The 14,833-nt window shown below is 45.4% G+C and overlaps 1 protein-coding gene across 5 annotated transcripts in view; it reads right to left on the bottom strand.

Annotated features, from left to right (window-relative positions):
* Nucleotides 1-14,833, bottom strand: part of ASMTL (acetylserotonin O-methyltransferase like) — a 329,012-nt gene that overhangs the window by 49,339 nt on the left and 264,840 nt on the right. For all 5 annotated transcript variants that reach the window (XM_086934246.1, XM_086934245.1, XM_086934244.1 and 2 more), the window contains one exon: nt 3,164-3,307. In XM_086934246.1, the coding sequence (XP_086790372.1) occupies nt 3,164-3,307 (144 nt within the window). The remainder of the gene's footprint in view (nt 1-3,163; nt 3,308-14,833) is intronic.

Here is a 14,833-nt window from a genome sequence, read left to right as displayed (position 1 = left end):
AGTCCATGTCCAAGCCATGAAATTAGGAAAGGCTTTGCCTCACAGCTGCACTATATACTGTCTAGGGTGATCTCCCTCTTTCCCTTCAGGAATACCAAACACTCACACGCTATTCATCCTTTGGTGATTTTCAAGATCTTGGAGTTTGAACTGAGGCATGGCTAACTGTTCTTTATGATCTTTAAGAGATTAGGCAGTGGCTGACCTAACTTCCCGTACAACCACCACCTGTTCCTGCAGTTCACTTAACTCTGTGTCAAGGCTGTTACTTTGCTAATAACTTCATCTAATGAGTGCTGAAACGCAGCATTGTCAGCTTTAGCTTGTGCATAGTACTAATGTGCTTCTACCCGCTGGACCTGCAGGAACTGCAATATTGTCAAAAGGGTTGGCTCCTGAGGAGCTTCACTGGTCAAAGAGTCTTCTAGTATCCCAGGGAGTGGAAATAATGAATGACTAATTACCTGTAGAAATGGGGCAAGTAACCAGAGGCTGGCGAGTGGTTGTGCCGGGCATGATGGCCGAAATAGGTTCAAGGTCTTGTTGCCTGCCCACCTTTAAAGACATTTGGGCCTCCATATTAGCAATAAATAGGCAAGATACTATTGCTTTCCCTCGTCCTTTGACATTACCCAGTCTTGCAGCGGGCTCCCCTTAAAGCTGCCACTAGCTGTGCAGTTCTTGGTTTGACTGACCTTACTTTTACCAGGTTGAGAGACCCTTAAGCGCTCATTTATGCCATCTAGGGTTCCCCTGGTTTGTAGACCGTCGTCTGGTTACAGGTGTAATAGCCACTTCCTCGATAGGGCCCGGACTTGCATCTACCCTTGAATCTGCCTTCAACTCCCTTGTAGAACAAATCTGCCTTTAATGACATCAATGCTGGCGTAGCAGCTATTGGTAGTAAAAGTGTATTGCTGACTATAACATCATTAGATATTGGAGCATAATGGGAGCGGCTAGAGGATCTGTCTCCTTTGCATCAGATTATCCCCCTAGCAGCATGGTGATTGAACCAAGGGTACTCACAGTTCAATTCACTACATCTGCTGCCTCTACTTGAGCAGCAGCCTCTGTACTTTCAGGAGATTCCAAAGCAAGCTGATCTTCTGCTTCATTAACCTGGCTAAATGTTGGCTGTGAGACCATGGTGGATCTGTACCCGGGTAACACCATTCTCTCTTTCACCAAAGCATAAGACATGTTTGGTGTAGGCCATGGTCAGTTGCTCAAATATTAAAAGCTTGCAGGGATGGCTAGGGAATATGGACTTGTTTTCAACGGGCCCCTCCCTCCTCCCAGACCTTACAGAGTATTTTGCAATTGGGGAACTTGTGGCAGCCAATAACCCATGTGTATACAGTCCTAAAGGGTGATGTTCCGCTTGGAGATCCAAGGGGGAAGTCTGACTGGATAACTGATATAGGGGCTGAGCTCATGGACGATGCTTGAGACAAGGCTTGTGAGCCGGCGGAAGCAGTCTTGCTAGATTTCAGTTTATACAATTCAATTTCTTACATCATGTCAATCTTACTCCAGTGATCATCAGTAAGGTTTATGGAGTGAGGAGTCCTACGTGACCCAGGTGCTGGGCATAGAGAGCAACTTTCTTGCATTTAACCTGGGATAGCCCCCCGGAGCAGCGTTACTGGAAACCTGTCTTTGCTGCCTTGACAGCAGTTACAGGGATCCCACTGGAGCTTCGGCAGCTGCAGGGTATCCTGAGTGGGGTCCCTAAGAAGAAAGATGCTAAAAAAATCCTGAATTTAGCGCTGGTGTTGGTCATAGCACTAGGTCGCATGAATGGTGATCTGCTAGTTGAGTAGCAGGAGCCCTCTGGTTTCCTTATGGTGCAATGATGTTAAAGATTGGGCCCTGGCAGAAGAGAGACACATTAAGCTTTCTAGACGAGATGAGGAGCAGGAGGACTTGCAGGCTTGCGTGGGGCTCCTGGATAGCTTTGTTGGAGGGGCAGAGGAGGTAGTGGGGCTCCCGAGTAGATGAGTGCCCAGATTGGGGAACACACCTTGACTCCTTCTGGCACCAATTCTAGTGCAAGGGATCTAGGTGCTCTCCCGGTGGGGTGCCCGTACTCCCTATGACGATTCTGCTGTTTTTGCAATGGGGTTACGAAGGAGGAGGAGGGGGGCTGTCTGCCCACTATGAACTAAAGTGATGACCAAAGGCAGAAACATGTTCACCTAATCTAATAGGGAACATCAATATCCCTATTTTCACACTGTTTTTTAGGTCTATCCTTTGAGGACACATATTCAAGTTTTTTGTCCTCTTATGTGATAGTTTTAATTCACCACTTTAGTTTTTTTCACACTCTGCCCCTCACTCTCACCACCATTGGATGATTACAACACCTCTCGCTCCTCTCCTGTGGAAGAGTTGTTGCCCACACTGTGAACCTTGCGGTCGCCGTGTGTAAGAGGGAACCCAATGATGAAGCATGTCACCTTTGGGTGAGTGAGGGTGCTCGTCTTTACAATAATAATTGTCCCCACTTTTATAATCAATTGTTTTTGTAGACCATCCAGTTACTTGCTGTGAGTAGTATAGTGTGGAGTGGTACCATGGAGGGTAAATATTTCTCCATTTGTGACCCCCTTAGTGAGATTATATCCTTGATGGTAAACCCAAATACCTATTGCCTCCTGTACATTTTTGACAAGATTTATTTTGTGGGCAATCCAACCCTTCCATGCTGTTGTTGCTGTGCAACTACACTATTGCTAGATCAATTCCTTTTGTTCAATGAAAACAACAAAAATCAATAAATCTTTTGTAAAAAACACTTTCATTGCATAGTTTAAACAATAAGTTGTGCTCATGAAAAATGTTTCAGGTTTTCGGTTAAAACATTAAATGCAGGTGCTGTTACGCAACTGCCATCTGGGTGCGTTTCATTAGAGGAAACAACTGGAGTTTACTTCTATAATGAAGTGAAAAGTCACATTTCTTTTGGTGGTTTCTCAATTAAACTGACTACAGAATTGTATAATTTTCAAGAGAACCTTGAGCTACTGCCATTAATAAATGTTCTAGGCAAATGGGGCAGTCACAGGCTTACAAAAGATCATCAATGGAAAATGCATTCTTGTATTAGGTTCGGTTTTACAATCCATGATTCTCAAGTAACAGAAATATAAATGACCTGGAGTAAACGTCACTTGATAAGCACATGGGCTTGATCGCTTGAATGAAGAAATGCCGTCAATGACATCTGGACGGTCGAATACAGTCACTTGTAGATGTGGGTACATATCCACTAGTTTATATGCCAAAGTTCCTGTACAACCTACAATGAAGAAAATACATAATTATAAATGCAAAATGGTCCATGTTGCATGTAAATCATCTGTGAACGTGAACTGTTAATGACATTCTGAAAAATATTTTATTCAAGCAAATGAGTGAAGCTCCTTACTAAATAAAGCAAAACGAATATGCTACTTACCAGTATGCATCTGTTCTTGGCATGTAGGGCTGCTGACATTCATATCTGTGCATAGATCGCCGCCTAGTGTTGGGTCCAGATGATTGCACATTGTTGTCCTGGAAGAGTCTTCGAAGTATCACAAGATAGGTGGCTCCTCCCCTGGACTACAGCGCGCATGGGCATCCTCTCCATCCTCAGATTGTTTTTCGCCATTGTGGCAGAGATGGAGTGTAATACAGTGAGTGATGTCCATGCTACATAGTAATTCTGAATGCTACAGCTGCTACAGGCACTGGGGAGGAGGGTGGGCGATATGAATGTCAGCAGCCCTACATGCCAAGAACAGATGTATACTGGTAAGTAGCATATTCAGTTCGAGGCATGTGGGCTGCTGAATTCATATCTGTGCATAGATTATATAGCAGTCCCTCCTGTTAGCGGCGGCTGCCCGTGCCAGCTGCAGCAGTCTGAAAAAGAGTTTTGAGAACAGCCTGTCCTACAGCTACTTGCTGTTTAGAATGCACATCTACGCAGTAGTGTTTCGTAAATGTATGTGTGGTGGACCATGTGGCTGCCATACATATCTTTTCTAAAGGAATATTCCCCAGGAAAGCCATGGACGCTCCTAATTTACGTGTGGAGTGTGCTCTCGGTGGAATGGTTAGTGTGCGTTTAGCCTTAGCATAGCAAATTTGTATACACTTAACGATCCACCTGGCTATCCCTGCTTTGGAAATGGGGTTGCCTTTGTGTTGTGGGGAAAATGCAACAAAAAGCTGTTTTGTTTTTCTGAAGTCCTTTGTTCTGTCTATATAGTACATAAGAGCCCTTTTGACATCTAATATGTGTAGGGATCTCTCTGCGACATTTTCTGGATTAGGAAAGAAAACTGGCAGTTCTATGGTCTGGTTCATGTGGAACTGCGAAATCACCTTAGGCATGAATGTAGGGTTGGTGCGTAGTACAACCATATTTGCGTGGACCTGTATGAACGGCTCTTGAATGGTTAGGGCCTGGAGTTCACTAACTCTTCGTAGTGAGGTAATGGCTACTAGGAAAGCCACTTTCCAGGTAAGAAACTGAATCTCACAAGAGTGTAGAGGATCAAAAGGTGGTCCCATCAGTGTGGTGAGGACCACATTGAAGTTCCAGACTGGTGAAGGCGGGTGTCTGGGAGGGATCACTCTTTTGAGTCCTTCCAGAAAAGCTTTAAAGGCAGGCACTCTGAATAGTGAGAGGTGCTGCCTGTTTTGAAGATAAGCTGCTATTGCGGATAAATGTATACGAATGGAACTGTACGCCAGATTACACTTGTATAAGTGCAGCAAATAACAGATAATATTTTGAATAGATGCATCCAGTGGGTTAATGTCATTGTTGTTACAATATATGACAAACCTTTTCCATTTAGCCGCATAGCATGCTCTGGTTGTGGGCCGTCTTGCCTCCTTGATGATATTCATACATTCTGGCGGCAAGTTGAGGTAGCCAAATTCTAAGACTTCAGGAGCCAGATCGCCAGGTTGAGCTGTTGCGGATCTGGATGCTGAATGTCGCCATGGCTCTGCGTCAAAAGCCTGGGTGTGAGGTGCAGCCTTTGATGCGGTACCACGGATAGTTCTAGAAACGTGGTGTACCATGGTTGGCGTGCCCACATTGGAGCAACCATGATGAGTGTCATCGAGTGTTGTCTCAGTTTGCGTGCCACCAGCGGTATTAGAGGTGCTGGGGGAAAAGCGTACGCAAATTTGCCTGACCAGTTCATCCATATCGCATTGCCCTGCGACTGTGGATGTGGGAACCTGCTGGCGAAACTTTGGCATTTTGCGTTTTCCCTTGTGCCGAACAGGTCTATCTGTGGATGACCCCACTGCTGGAAGTACGGTTGGAGTACTGATGAATGTATCTCCCACTCGTGCATCTGGTGGCTGTGTCTGCTGAGCAGATCCGCCATCTGGTTGTCCTTGCCCGGGAGGTATTCCGCCATGAGGAGGATGTTCCTCTGAATGGCCCACTTCCACATGCTCTGAGCCAGATGAGACAACTGTGGCGAGTGTGTTCCTCCCTGCTTCTGTATGTAGTACATGGCAGTCATGTTGTCCGTCCAGATCAACACGACCTTGTCCACAAGTGTACTCTGAAAGCTTGCATCGCCATGAAGATTGCCATCAGTTCCAGAAGGTTGATGTGCATCTTCTTTTGCTGTGCTGTCCATAGTCCCTGCACTGTGTAGTGGAATACATGAGCTCCCCATCCCTGGAGAGACGCGTCCGTCGTCAGTATAATCTGTGGTACAGGCTCTTGGAACGGTCGGCCCTTGCAAAGGTTTTGTGGGTTCCACCAATGCAGAGAGTTGAATGCCCGACCGCTCACCAACACTAGGTCTTTTAACTGTCCTTGAGCCTGATTCCACTGACGTGCCAAGCACTCCTGAAGCGGACGCATATGTAGTCTCGCGTGCGGGACTATGAAGATGCAGGAGGCCATCATGCCTATCAACTGCATGAACACTTTTGCTGGAAGCGAGTGTTGAGGTCTGAATTTTTGTATCAGCAATTGCATGCTGTTTATTCTCGCTGAATTTCGCTGAGCTTTGGCTGCCAGAGTGTTTATTGTCGCGCCCAGGTACTGTCGCACGTGGGCGGGCTGAAGATGTGACTTTGGATAATTCAGCGAGAATCCCAGACTGTGAAGAAGATGAATGGTGTGGGACATGTGGCTGGCACACAGCTGGGCCGTCTTTGCTTGAATAAGCCAGTCGTCCAGATAAGGGTAGACATGTATGTGCTGTCTCCTTAGGTGTGCTGCTACTGTCGCCAGGCACTTTGTGAACACCCTGGGTGCCGTAGTTACTCCGAAAGGGAGCACTTTGAACTGATAATGTTGATTTTGAATAGTGAACCTGAGATACTGTCTGTGTGATGGGTGTATGGGTATATGGAAATACGCATCTTTTAGATCCAGTGTTGCGAGGAAGTCTCCCGGACTGAGTAACGGCAGGACCTGCTGTAAGGTGAGCATATGAAAATGCTCTGACAGAATGTAACTGTTTAGAGGCCTGAGGTTCAGTATAGGTCTGAGAGACCGTCCTTTTTGGGTATTAGAAAGTACAGAGAGTACACCCCTGAGCCTTGGTCTTCTACAGGCACGAGCTCTATGGCCCCTTTTTGCAGCATGCTGACGACCTCCTGCTGCAATAACTGTAAGTGTTCTGCGGACATAGGACGGTGTCTTGGTGGGATGTTGGGGGGAGTGGATGTTAATTCCAGACAATACCCGTACTGGACAATGTCTCTCACCCACATGTCTGTGGTGATGGATTTCCAGACTGGCAGGAACTGTTGTAGTCTCCCCCCGACAGGTGTTATATGGTCGGGGGCAGTGACAGGGCGTCACTGTTTGCTATTGGCAGAGGATCTGGAACTGTTGTTTCCTCTGCCTCTGCCCTTGATGTTGTTTCCACGATATCCACCCGGTTGTTCTTATTGTAGATGGATTGTGTACTTCCTTTATTGTACTGTGTCTGTTGTGTGGATTGGCCTCTTGAAGGGCCCCTAGTATTGGAGCGACGAAATGAGCCACACCCGAAAGTGCTGTGACTGCAGTGCCCCCATAGACTTTCAAGTCTCTGGGTCTTTTTTAATTTTTTCAAGGGTGGTGTCAACCTCAGGTCCAAATAAGTAGTCCGGGTTAACTGGCTGATTGAGGATAGAAGTTTGTATTTCTGGTTTGAATCCCGAGATTATCAACCAGGCATGTCTCCTTAACATAACGCTAGTGTTGATGGCCCTGGCTGCAGTGTCAGCTGCGTCTAGCGCACACTTGATGGAAGCATTGGTTATAAGCTTCCCTTCTTGGATTAGTAGTTCTGCACCCTCCTTGTACTGATCTGGTAGGTGTTGCAATAGTGTCTCAAGGATATCATAATGGGACCTGTCATAACTGGTTAAGAGTGCCCCAGTGTTGGCAATGCGCCAGATGTTAGCCGCCTGCGCAGCCACCCTTTTTCCTGAAGTTTCCAGAACTTTTGACTCTTTGTCAGGAGGAGGAGCATCACCTGTAGTCTGGGAGTTTGCTCTCTTACGTGCATTAGAAACAACTAATGAGTCCAATGGCAACTGTCCCCTTATATAAGTAGGGTCCCCAGGTGCCGGTCCATATTTCTTTTCAATCCTTGGGTTTAACACCCTGGCCCTAGTGATGTCCTTAAAAATTTCACCAGCATGCTTAAGGACCCCTTTTAGCATGGGCAGGGTCCTGACTGTTCTTTCTGAAGTGGAAAAGGTGTCGACCAGAAAGTCCTCCTCCACAGGGTCAGCATGTAGCTCGACGTCATGATTACTGGCTGCTCTTTCAATAAGGGCGTTAAAGGCAGTAGTGTCCTCAGTAGGAGACGTTTTCACACTGTACACATGAGTGTCAGGGGCAGTCTGCGGATCCCTTGGGTCAGCCGGGTCTGCCCATGGTTGGTTTTGATCATCTGGATCAGTGTCCACATGATAAGGGTCATCTTCATGTTCGTCATCCCCTGCATCCACATCTGAGTATGTGGGTGAAGAATTCTGAGTTTCTTGTCCATAGGAATGGAGGGGTTCCACAAGAGCCGGTGACGTTGTTGAAACCCTCTTCTTCTTCAAGGGAATCTTATATGACTCCATGGGTGCTTCTGGTATTATTTTCCTTTTATATATGGACAGTCTACCAGTTTCCGTGTCGATGAATTGCCTCGACTCCTGTTCTTCAGGCTCCTCTGTAGCCTCCATTTCCGTCGACACTTTTTTAATGGCACTGATACCTCTTTTTGGTTCGAACATCTTCGGACGTACTGAGGGTGGCAAGCTGAATTTGATCGGCGTCGACGCGGTCTGAACGTTTCCGACCAGCTTTGGTGTTGGGGCCTTCTTAGCCCGACCGCTGTAGACTTATCCTTGATGCTTTTGAGTGACTCCGACACTTCCTTGGCTATGAATGGACTCGGCTGCGTCGACTCGACAGGGTCCTTGGAGCCAGTCTTCGTCTTGTCCGCAGGCCTCGACCGAGGATCGATCCAGACTTTGGGTTCGAGTCTTTTGTGGGTGTGGTCTCCTTTCGGCGTCGGCCTTGTTGGTTCGACAGCCTTGACCTTGGTCTTGGGTGCCCCAACCGTCGGTTCGAGGACCTTCTTGAGCTTTTCGGCATCGACGGCCCTTTTCTGTTTCTTCAGCTCCGAGGGGTTTGAGGCCTTGCAGCCGACCAGAGTTAGTTGCACTTTCGGTTTCGGCTTTGTCATTGATGCTTTAGGTTTCGATTTCTTTGGATCGACCGATGGCGGTTTTGAAACCGATGGCTCTTTATTAATGTTCAAAGCCGGGCCTTTATGCGGGTCTGTAGAACGAGACTGTAGATCTTGGGTAAAGCCTAGTGGCGATCCCATGACCTGAGCCTTATTGAGTGCGTCATCGTCGGCCCCCGTATAGCCGTTTGGGCCTAGCTCCTCGCCTGAGCTATCTTCTACGGCCCCAAGGGCCTCTGCGTCGTCTCCTACCTCTTCGACGACGTTTTCGTCTTCTTCTTGCACCTCTTCATCTTCTGCGTCATACTCGGAGTCACGGTCCGAAGCCGGGTCGGAGCGGTATTCCTGATCCTCCAGATCAACGACCTCTTCGTCTTCGGTCCCGAAGATGATTTCAGGAACAGGTGCTGACCTTTTCGACTCCAATCGAGCCGTGCGTCGAATTCGAAGAGTTTTCTTCGACCTGAACCATACAGTTGGCTTCGTTGTGATCCGGGGACAGGCATTTGTTGCACACCGGGTGGACATCGATGTGCGGGTATTTTGCATTGCATAGTGGACACCTCTTGAATGGGCTTCTTTCCATTGTAGATCTAAGATCGGGTCGTGTGTGGAAAGAAAACCATCTGATTCCTCGATGTCCTCTCGAAACAAAGTTACCGGTTCCGAGCGAAACGATACCGACGCTGTCGAAAGCCTTTTGGCTTTGTAGAAAGTTTTCCTAACTTGAGCTAAGATAGTAACATCCAAACCCAATGGGGGAAAAAAACAATCTGATGATGGAGAGGATGCCCATGCGCACTGTAGTCCAGGGGAGGAGCCACCTATCTTGTGATACTTCGAAGACTCTTCCAGGACAACAATGTGCAATCATCCGGACCCAACACTAGGCGGTGATCTATGCACAGATATGAATTCTGCAGCCCACATGCCTCGAACACAAATTACCTACCTGAAACCATGAATCTGAGGCTTTTTTTTGTCTATGTTGATTATCACCCTTTCATCCTACATAAAACTATTGACATGAGGAGGCTCTTTGTGTAAAGTAAATACATTGCTAGTCCACTGCTTTATGAAAAATACCCCATTACACTGATGGGTCGATACTCTGATGAAATAACAACAGAACCTACCCTACCTAGAATAAAACTACATTAATGTAGATATGTACAAATGACGGAATTTAGAGTATGTTAATGAATTGTAATGAGTAATTTAATATTAGTGACTAAAATCCAATAAACCATGTGAGATTTTAAATTAAGTAAGGGTAAGCATTCAAGTCATGGTAATGATAATTAATTTATATATATTTTAACTCACATTAATTAAAGGTTAGGGTTATGGTGAGGATAATCTTTTGAATTTTAATTAAATTAGATGATAAAGCTGATAATGGCAACATGATTTAAAACAGATGAAAAGTAGAGTCTCAATGAGCTTCCTGAATCGGGGGTAGTTTGCCCAAGCTGGGCACTGGAGATTCAGAACTTTTCCCACATTAGGGGAAAGCACTCCCAAAGAAAGGCTGCCACAATTTTCTTGCTTAGCTCAGTATTTGGGAATCCGCGTGGAGAAGCAGAACAAAGGCTCCTAGTATGGAAGTAGTGTGAACCCACTATCTGCAACTTAATTTGGGAATGCCCAGAGGTCACCCAATTTTGCTATAAAGCGATAAAATACATTTATGACTTATAACTGGATACAAATGAAATGATCCCAATGGCATGCTTACTTGAGATATCAGCAGTGCTGACTAAAAACAGGATGAAGAAGAACATGCTTCTGCTAGATCTCTCATTAGTTAAATGGAGACTGGCGATTAAATGGGTGAGAGCAATTGTGCCATGCGGACAAGGTTAACCGGTTTGGATGAAAGGTCTATAGCACAGGAAATGTGTATGAACATTGTTAGGAAAGGGGACAGACTGTAGGATGATTTACAATGTTGGAGAGTTTTTGTGTTTTTGGCTTGAGCTCTTCAACTCCCAGATACAATACCACCATGAAAAGGTATTATAATCTAATCCTTATGATGATTACTATGGCCATGGGATTCCATGGATGAAACTGAAATGGACTGCTGTTCTCTGTACGGCCAGTATGAGTTAAATTTGTGAGGACTATAGGAGAACAGCTCTGCACTACTGCTTGTTTAACCAACAGTGGTGTCATGTGTCTGCTGGCTTACCCGAAACCCAGCTGTTTTCTGGATTCCCCCGACATCACTGGGTGCTGGGGATTCTCCTGGTGGCAGTTGGAATAGAGCGGTTGATGGATGAGGTCAAATAAAGGACCACATGTCTTTATCATTTGGCGTGCAGACTGCTCCTTTAAAACACTAGCAACAAGTAGTGGAAAGTAATTAGTTGAGTTCAACACAAAAATAAGAAAGCCGGCAGACTACGGAAGAAGATCTTTCTGATGAAGTGCTACATTAGTCCGTGGATGGCGGCAACACAACAGAGTGAGTGTCAGCTGTGGAGCGAGATACAGCAATTAAGGCAACAGCCACTACATGATCAGCCATTAGGCCAACACTAGGAAGAGATAAACGTAATTGTTTAAAAGAGTCTATCTGGGAAAGGACCAAAGTGTACTAGAATACAAGGCTGCATGTGTTTGAAACGAGAGGAAGAGGTAGGAGGGCATGTATGGATAACATCAAAAGTGCTTGATGTAAGTACTGGAACATGGCTTCTGAGGTGTTCCAAGTGGGGGATGAAGGAGAAGGAGAAAACACTGAAATCTAGGCTGTAAGGTCTGCTGTAGAGGTGACTGACTTACATTAACTGCAGTGGCTGCAGGCATGGAACACAGGACATAGGCCATGTTGTTTCTTCACTTTTCTCTTCACCATGTCACACAGCTTGCAATAACAGATTGCATGAGTGTGTTGAGGGGTCCCTTACGGTGGCACAACACATTCTGCAGCCCATAGACTCCCTGCCCTAGATACCAGTGTGCCATTTACAACGGGCTTACTGGGGTGCTAAAAGTACTTTGCAATTGGGTGGAGAATTACACTGTTTTGGTGAAAGAGATCAGGCCCTGGCAAATTGGATAGCAGGAACCCAGTGCACTTCAGTCAAAATGTCATCAATTAACAGGCAAAACGTGGGGGTGACCATGTCGAAAAGGAGCTCGTTCCTACAGGCTCCATTCTTACATGAAGTGGGAGACTATTTCAAAGGCGACTGGCCGTGGGTTTTTAAATATAAGTACTTTGAACAGTATTACTAAGGTTATGTAAGCATTAGAGAAGGAAGCCTTTTGACAAATTTTGTTTGTGAATATGTAGTTTCTTCCTTATAGTAGGTTTCTTTGTTCAGACAAAGGCACTTAAACCACATGTTCTTCCACACCGGAAGCCAGTGTAAATTAGTACGGTGTTGTGTAACGTAGTCTTTTCTACATAAGCCCAGACCAATCTTGTAGCAATATCTTCAACTCTTTGCAGCTTGGTATTAAGTATTTAGGAAGTCCAATGTAGAGCAGGTTCTCCTAGCACAAGCAAGAAGTAACAATCGCCTGAACCCCTGTTTGTCTGCAGTCGACCAGGAAAAAACAAAGGTTTTAAAGACCATGAAGGAGATAGTTGGGGCTCTGTTGACCTGGGGAGCCTATGATAATTTTGAATCTAGAATGATAAATAGTTTTCTAATCTTATTGGATAGGGCTGTGGCACAACCTAGATTACTTGGCTACCACAAAAAAGTCCTGATTTTTGAGCTATTTCAGATAGTTTTGGTAGTATTAACTTGCAACTAATTCTTCCTCATCTATTTAGCTACAGCAACCACATAGTTCTAAAATTAGGTGTGTAGTTGTTACAGCTCTCTTTCTAGCCTCACCATTAGTTACCTATCCTCAGCATAGTCTATTGATAGTCCAAAAGCTTGAATTAAGGAGGGTAGAGGTTTCCCACAGATGATAAAAAGTGCTTTTTTTGTTTTTTTTGTTTTAGACCAACGGTCCCATATTTTATTTAATTTCACAAGTAATAAGCCAATAGATCATAAAATGTCATATAAACTTCAAGCATTACCCAGTCAGTAACTTTTTCGACATGTTGGTCACATATACGTGAAAATAAACAGTAGCCAGAGAATATGCATTAGTCCGCAATTATCAGTACCAGGAGAAATCATGGGTTGCAGTGCCTGCAGCGTTCATCACTGCAGAAGGACCAAGGTGGTCATGATAGCCAACAATGTTCATCCTAGACTGCGTTCCCTGGTTGGCACAAATGAAGTAAAAAAAATAGGTATCACATCCCATTTCGCCGTATAATGCACTGGGCTATAGTCTTGTGATCGTGGCAATATTCAATAAACATTGTAGGAAGAGCAAACGGGGCGGGGAAGAGTAACATCATCGTGAGCACAGCAGAAACAAGCTAACCGCCCATCATGAGAAACAATAGGGAAGTAAAGAAAATAGGAGAGAAAACACTTCAACAACAATCGGACTAGTGCTAGCATTCACAGTAGTGTATCAGTGACTCTAACGGCGTATGTGACGCCATATGTGGACTGTGCGGGGGCGGGAGTGGTCGTGGATTGAGAGTTGCTGCGGCCAGAAGGCGGTGGGGGGGAATGATAGCCAATGGAGTTTGCTGGGCGTTACCCCAACGGCTGGGGCTGGGAGGGGGGGGGGGGGGGGTGAATCGGGGGGGAAGTGGCATGCTGGGGCGGAGGGTGACTGGTCTATCACTACTCCGTGACGAGGCGGTCACGTAATGCCAGCCGGGGTACAAGCCCGATGGTATGCAGTCAGGGTAGTGTCCCACTCTTGGGCAATTGGGTACATACGAAGGCCCGCTGTCTCCTCCCTGTGCAAAGACACACTCTCTGCGCTAGCCCAGTTGGCAAATGAGCGACGCCAGTCTGCAGGTCGCGGGGATGATAAAAAGTGCTGTTGATAGAAGAACCTTCAAGGACCCCACAAATACACTGTTTAGGTGTAGATGTGCACTTTCCCAAGGAGACTGATCTGTATTGGAAAAATTATTTGAACAACAGCAAGACACTGCATCAGTCAGATGATATAAAAGAATATGGTGGGAGACCATATTAAAAGCAGCTCACTAAAATTTAAAAGTGCACCTTTCTCCCCATATATTTTAGTTGAGAAGAACTGTACTGCTGGTTGTTAATAAGCATTAATCTTAAACCCTGAAAAAAGTCTTCCAATTGACAAAGCATATCAAAGCATTATGTTGAGTGTAGGATGAAACTGGCTACATCTTTGTATGTACTGTTAAATTGGGGAATGACTACGACTTGGTTTGACACTAAACAGGCTTACTCAAAATGTGTCACCTTTGAACATCAATTGATTGACCAACTGGAGTATCTATTAACCAAACACTTACCACTATCTAAGCATTGACATAACTCTTGGCATATCATTCACCTGAACTAAACATGTGTCAGCTGTTCAAAACATAAATAAAACTAATTTAAATTGCTAAACAAACCAAATTAAATAGTTATCGTCTGTGTTACAAGCTAAGACTTTAATTTGTTTTTCATCTGAAAATATTTTTTCAGGAGGAAAACCCTTGTTAATTGCAGTAACCCTCTTCCTCTCAACAAGAATCAATGCAAGAATGTTTTTTAATTCAATTACTACTGTTCCTTTAATATTTCAAAATTTCTAGAGCACCAAGTTGAACAATAAGGAGGGGAAGAAGTTAAATAATAGAACTGATGAACATTTCCCCTCTGCATACCAATTAAAAGTTTCTTACAGTATTTCCTAATATTATGGTCGGTGGAGGTCTCTTCCTTCGGTGCGGGGCTCTCTCACCTCATGGGAGGTGCCCCGCTAGCACCGGCCGCCCTTCTCCTCCTGCCCACACGTCCCAGTGCGGGGTAGGCTCCCGCCTAGGCTTCCGGTTTGTCTTGTCGTCCCGCCCCCGGCCTGCCTGACTTCCGCCCGGGCGGCGGCGGCGATTCTTTTTCACGGGGTGAGCTCCCGTCCAGGGGAGCGGCAATACTATTGCATTGCAAATTTGACTAATTTATGTATCAAGAAAAATCTATTTATGTGGCTTAATGTGTCACATTTCGTAATAGTATCTGTTCATTATTTCGTTTTTTTTT

The sequence above is a fragment of the Lissotriton vulgaris genome, chromosome 8, assembly GCF_964263255.1.
Source record: "Lissotriton vulgaris chromosome 8, aLisVul1.2, whole genome shotgun sequence".
NCBI classification, from domain to species: Eukaryota; Metazoa; Chordata; class Amphibia; order Caudata; family Salamandridae; genus Lissotriton; species Lissotriton vulgaris.
Note: the sequence above shows the minus strand (reverse complement) of the source record. Positions and strands in the feature narration are given on the sequence as shown.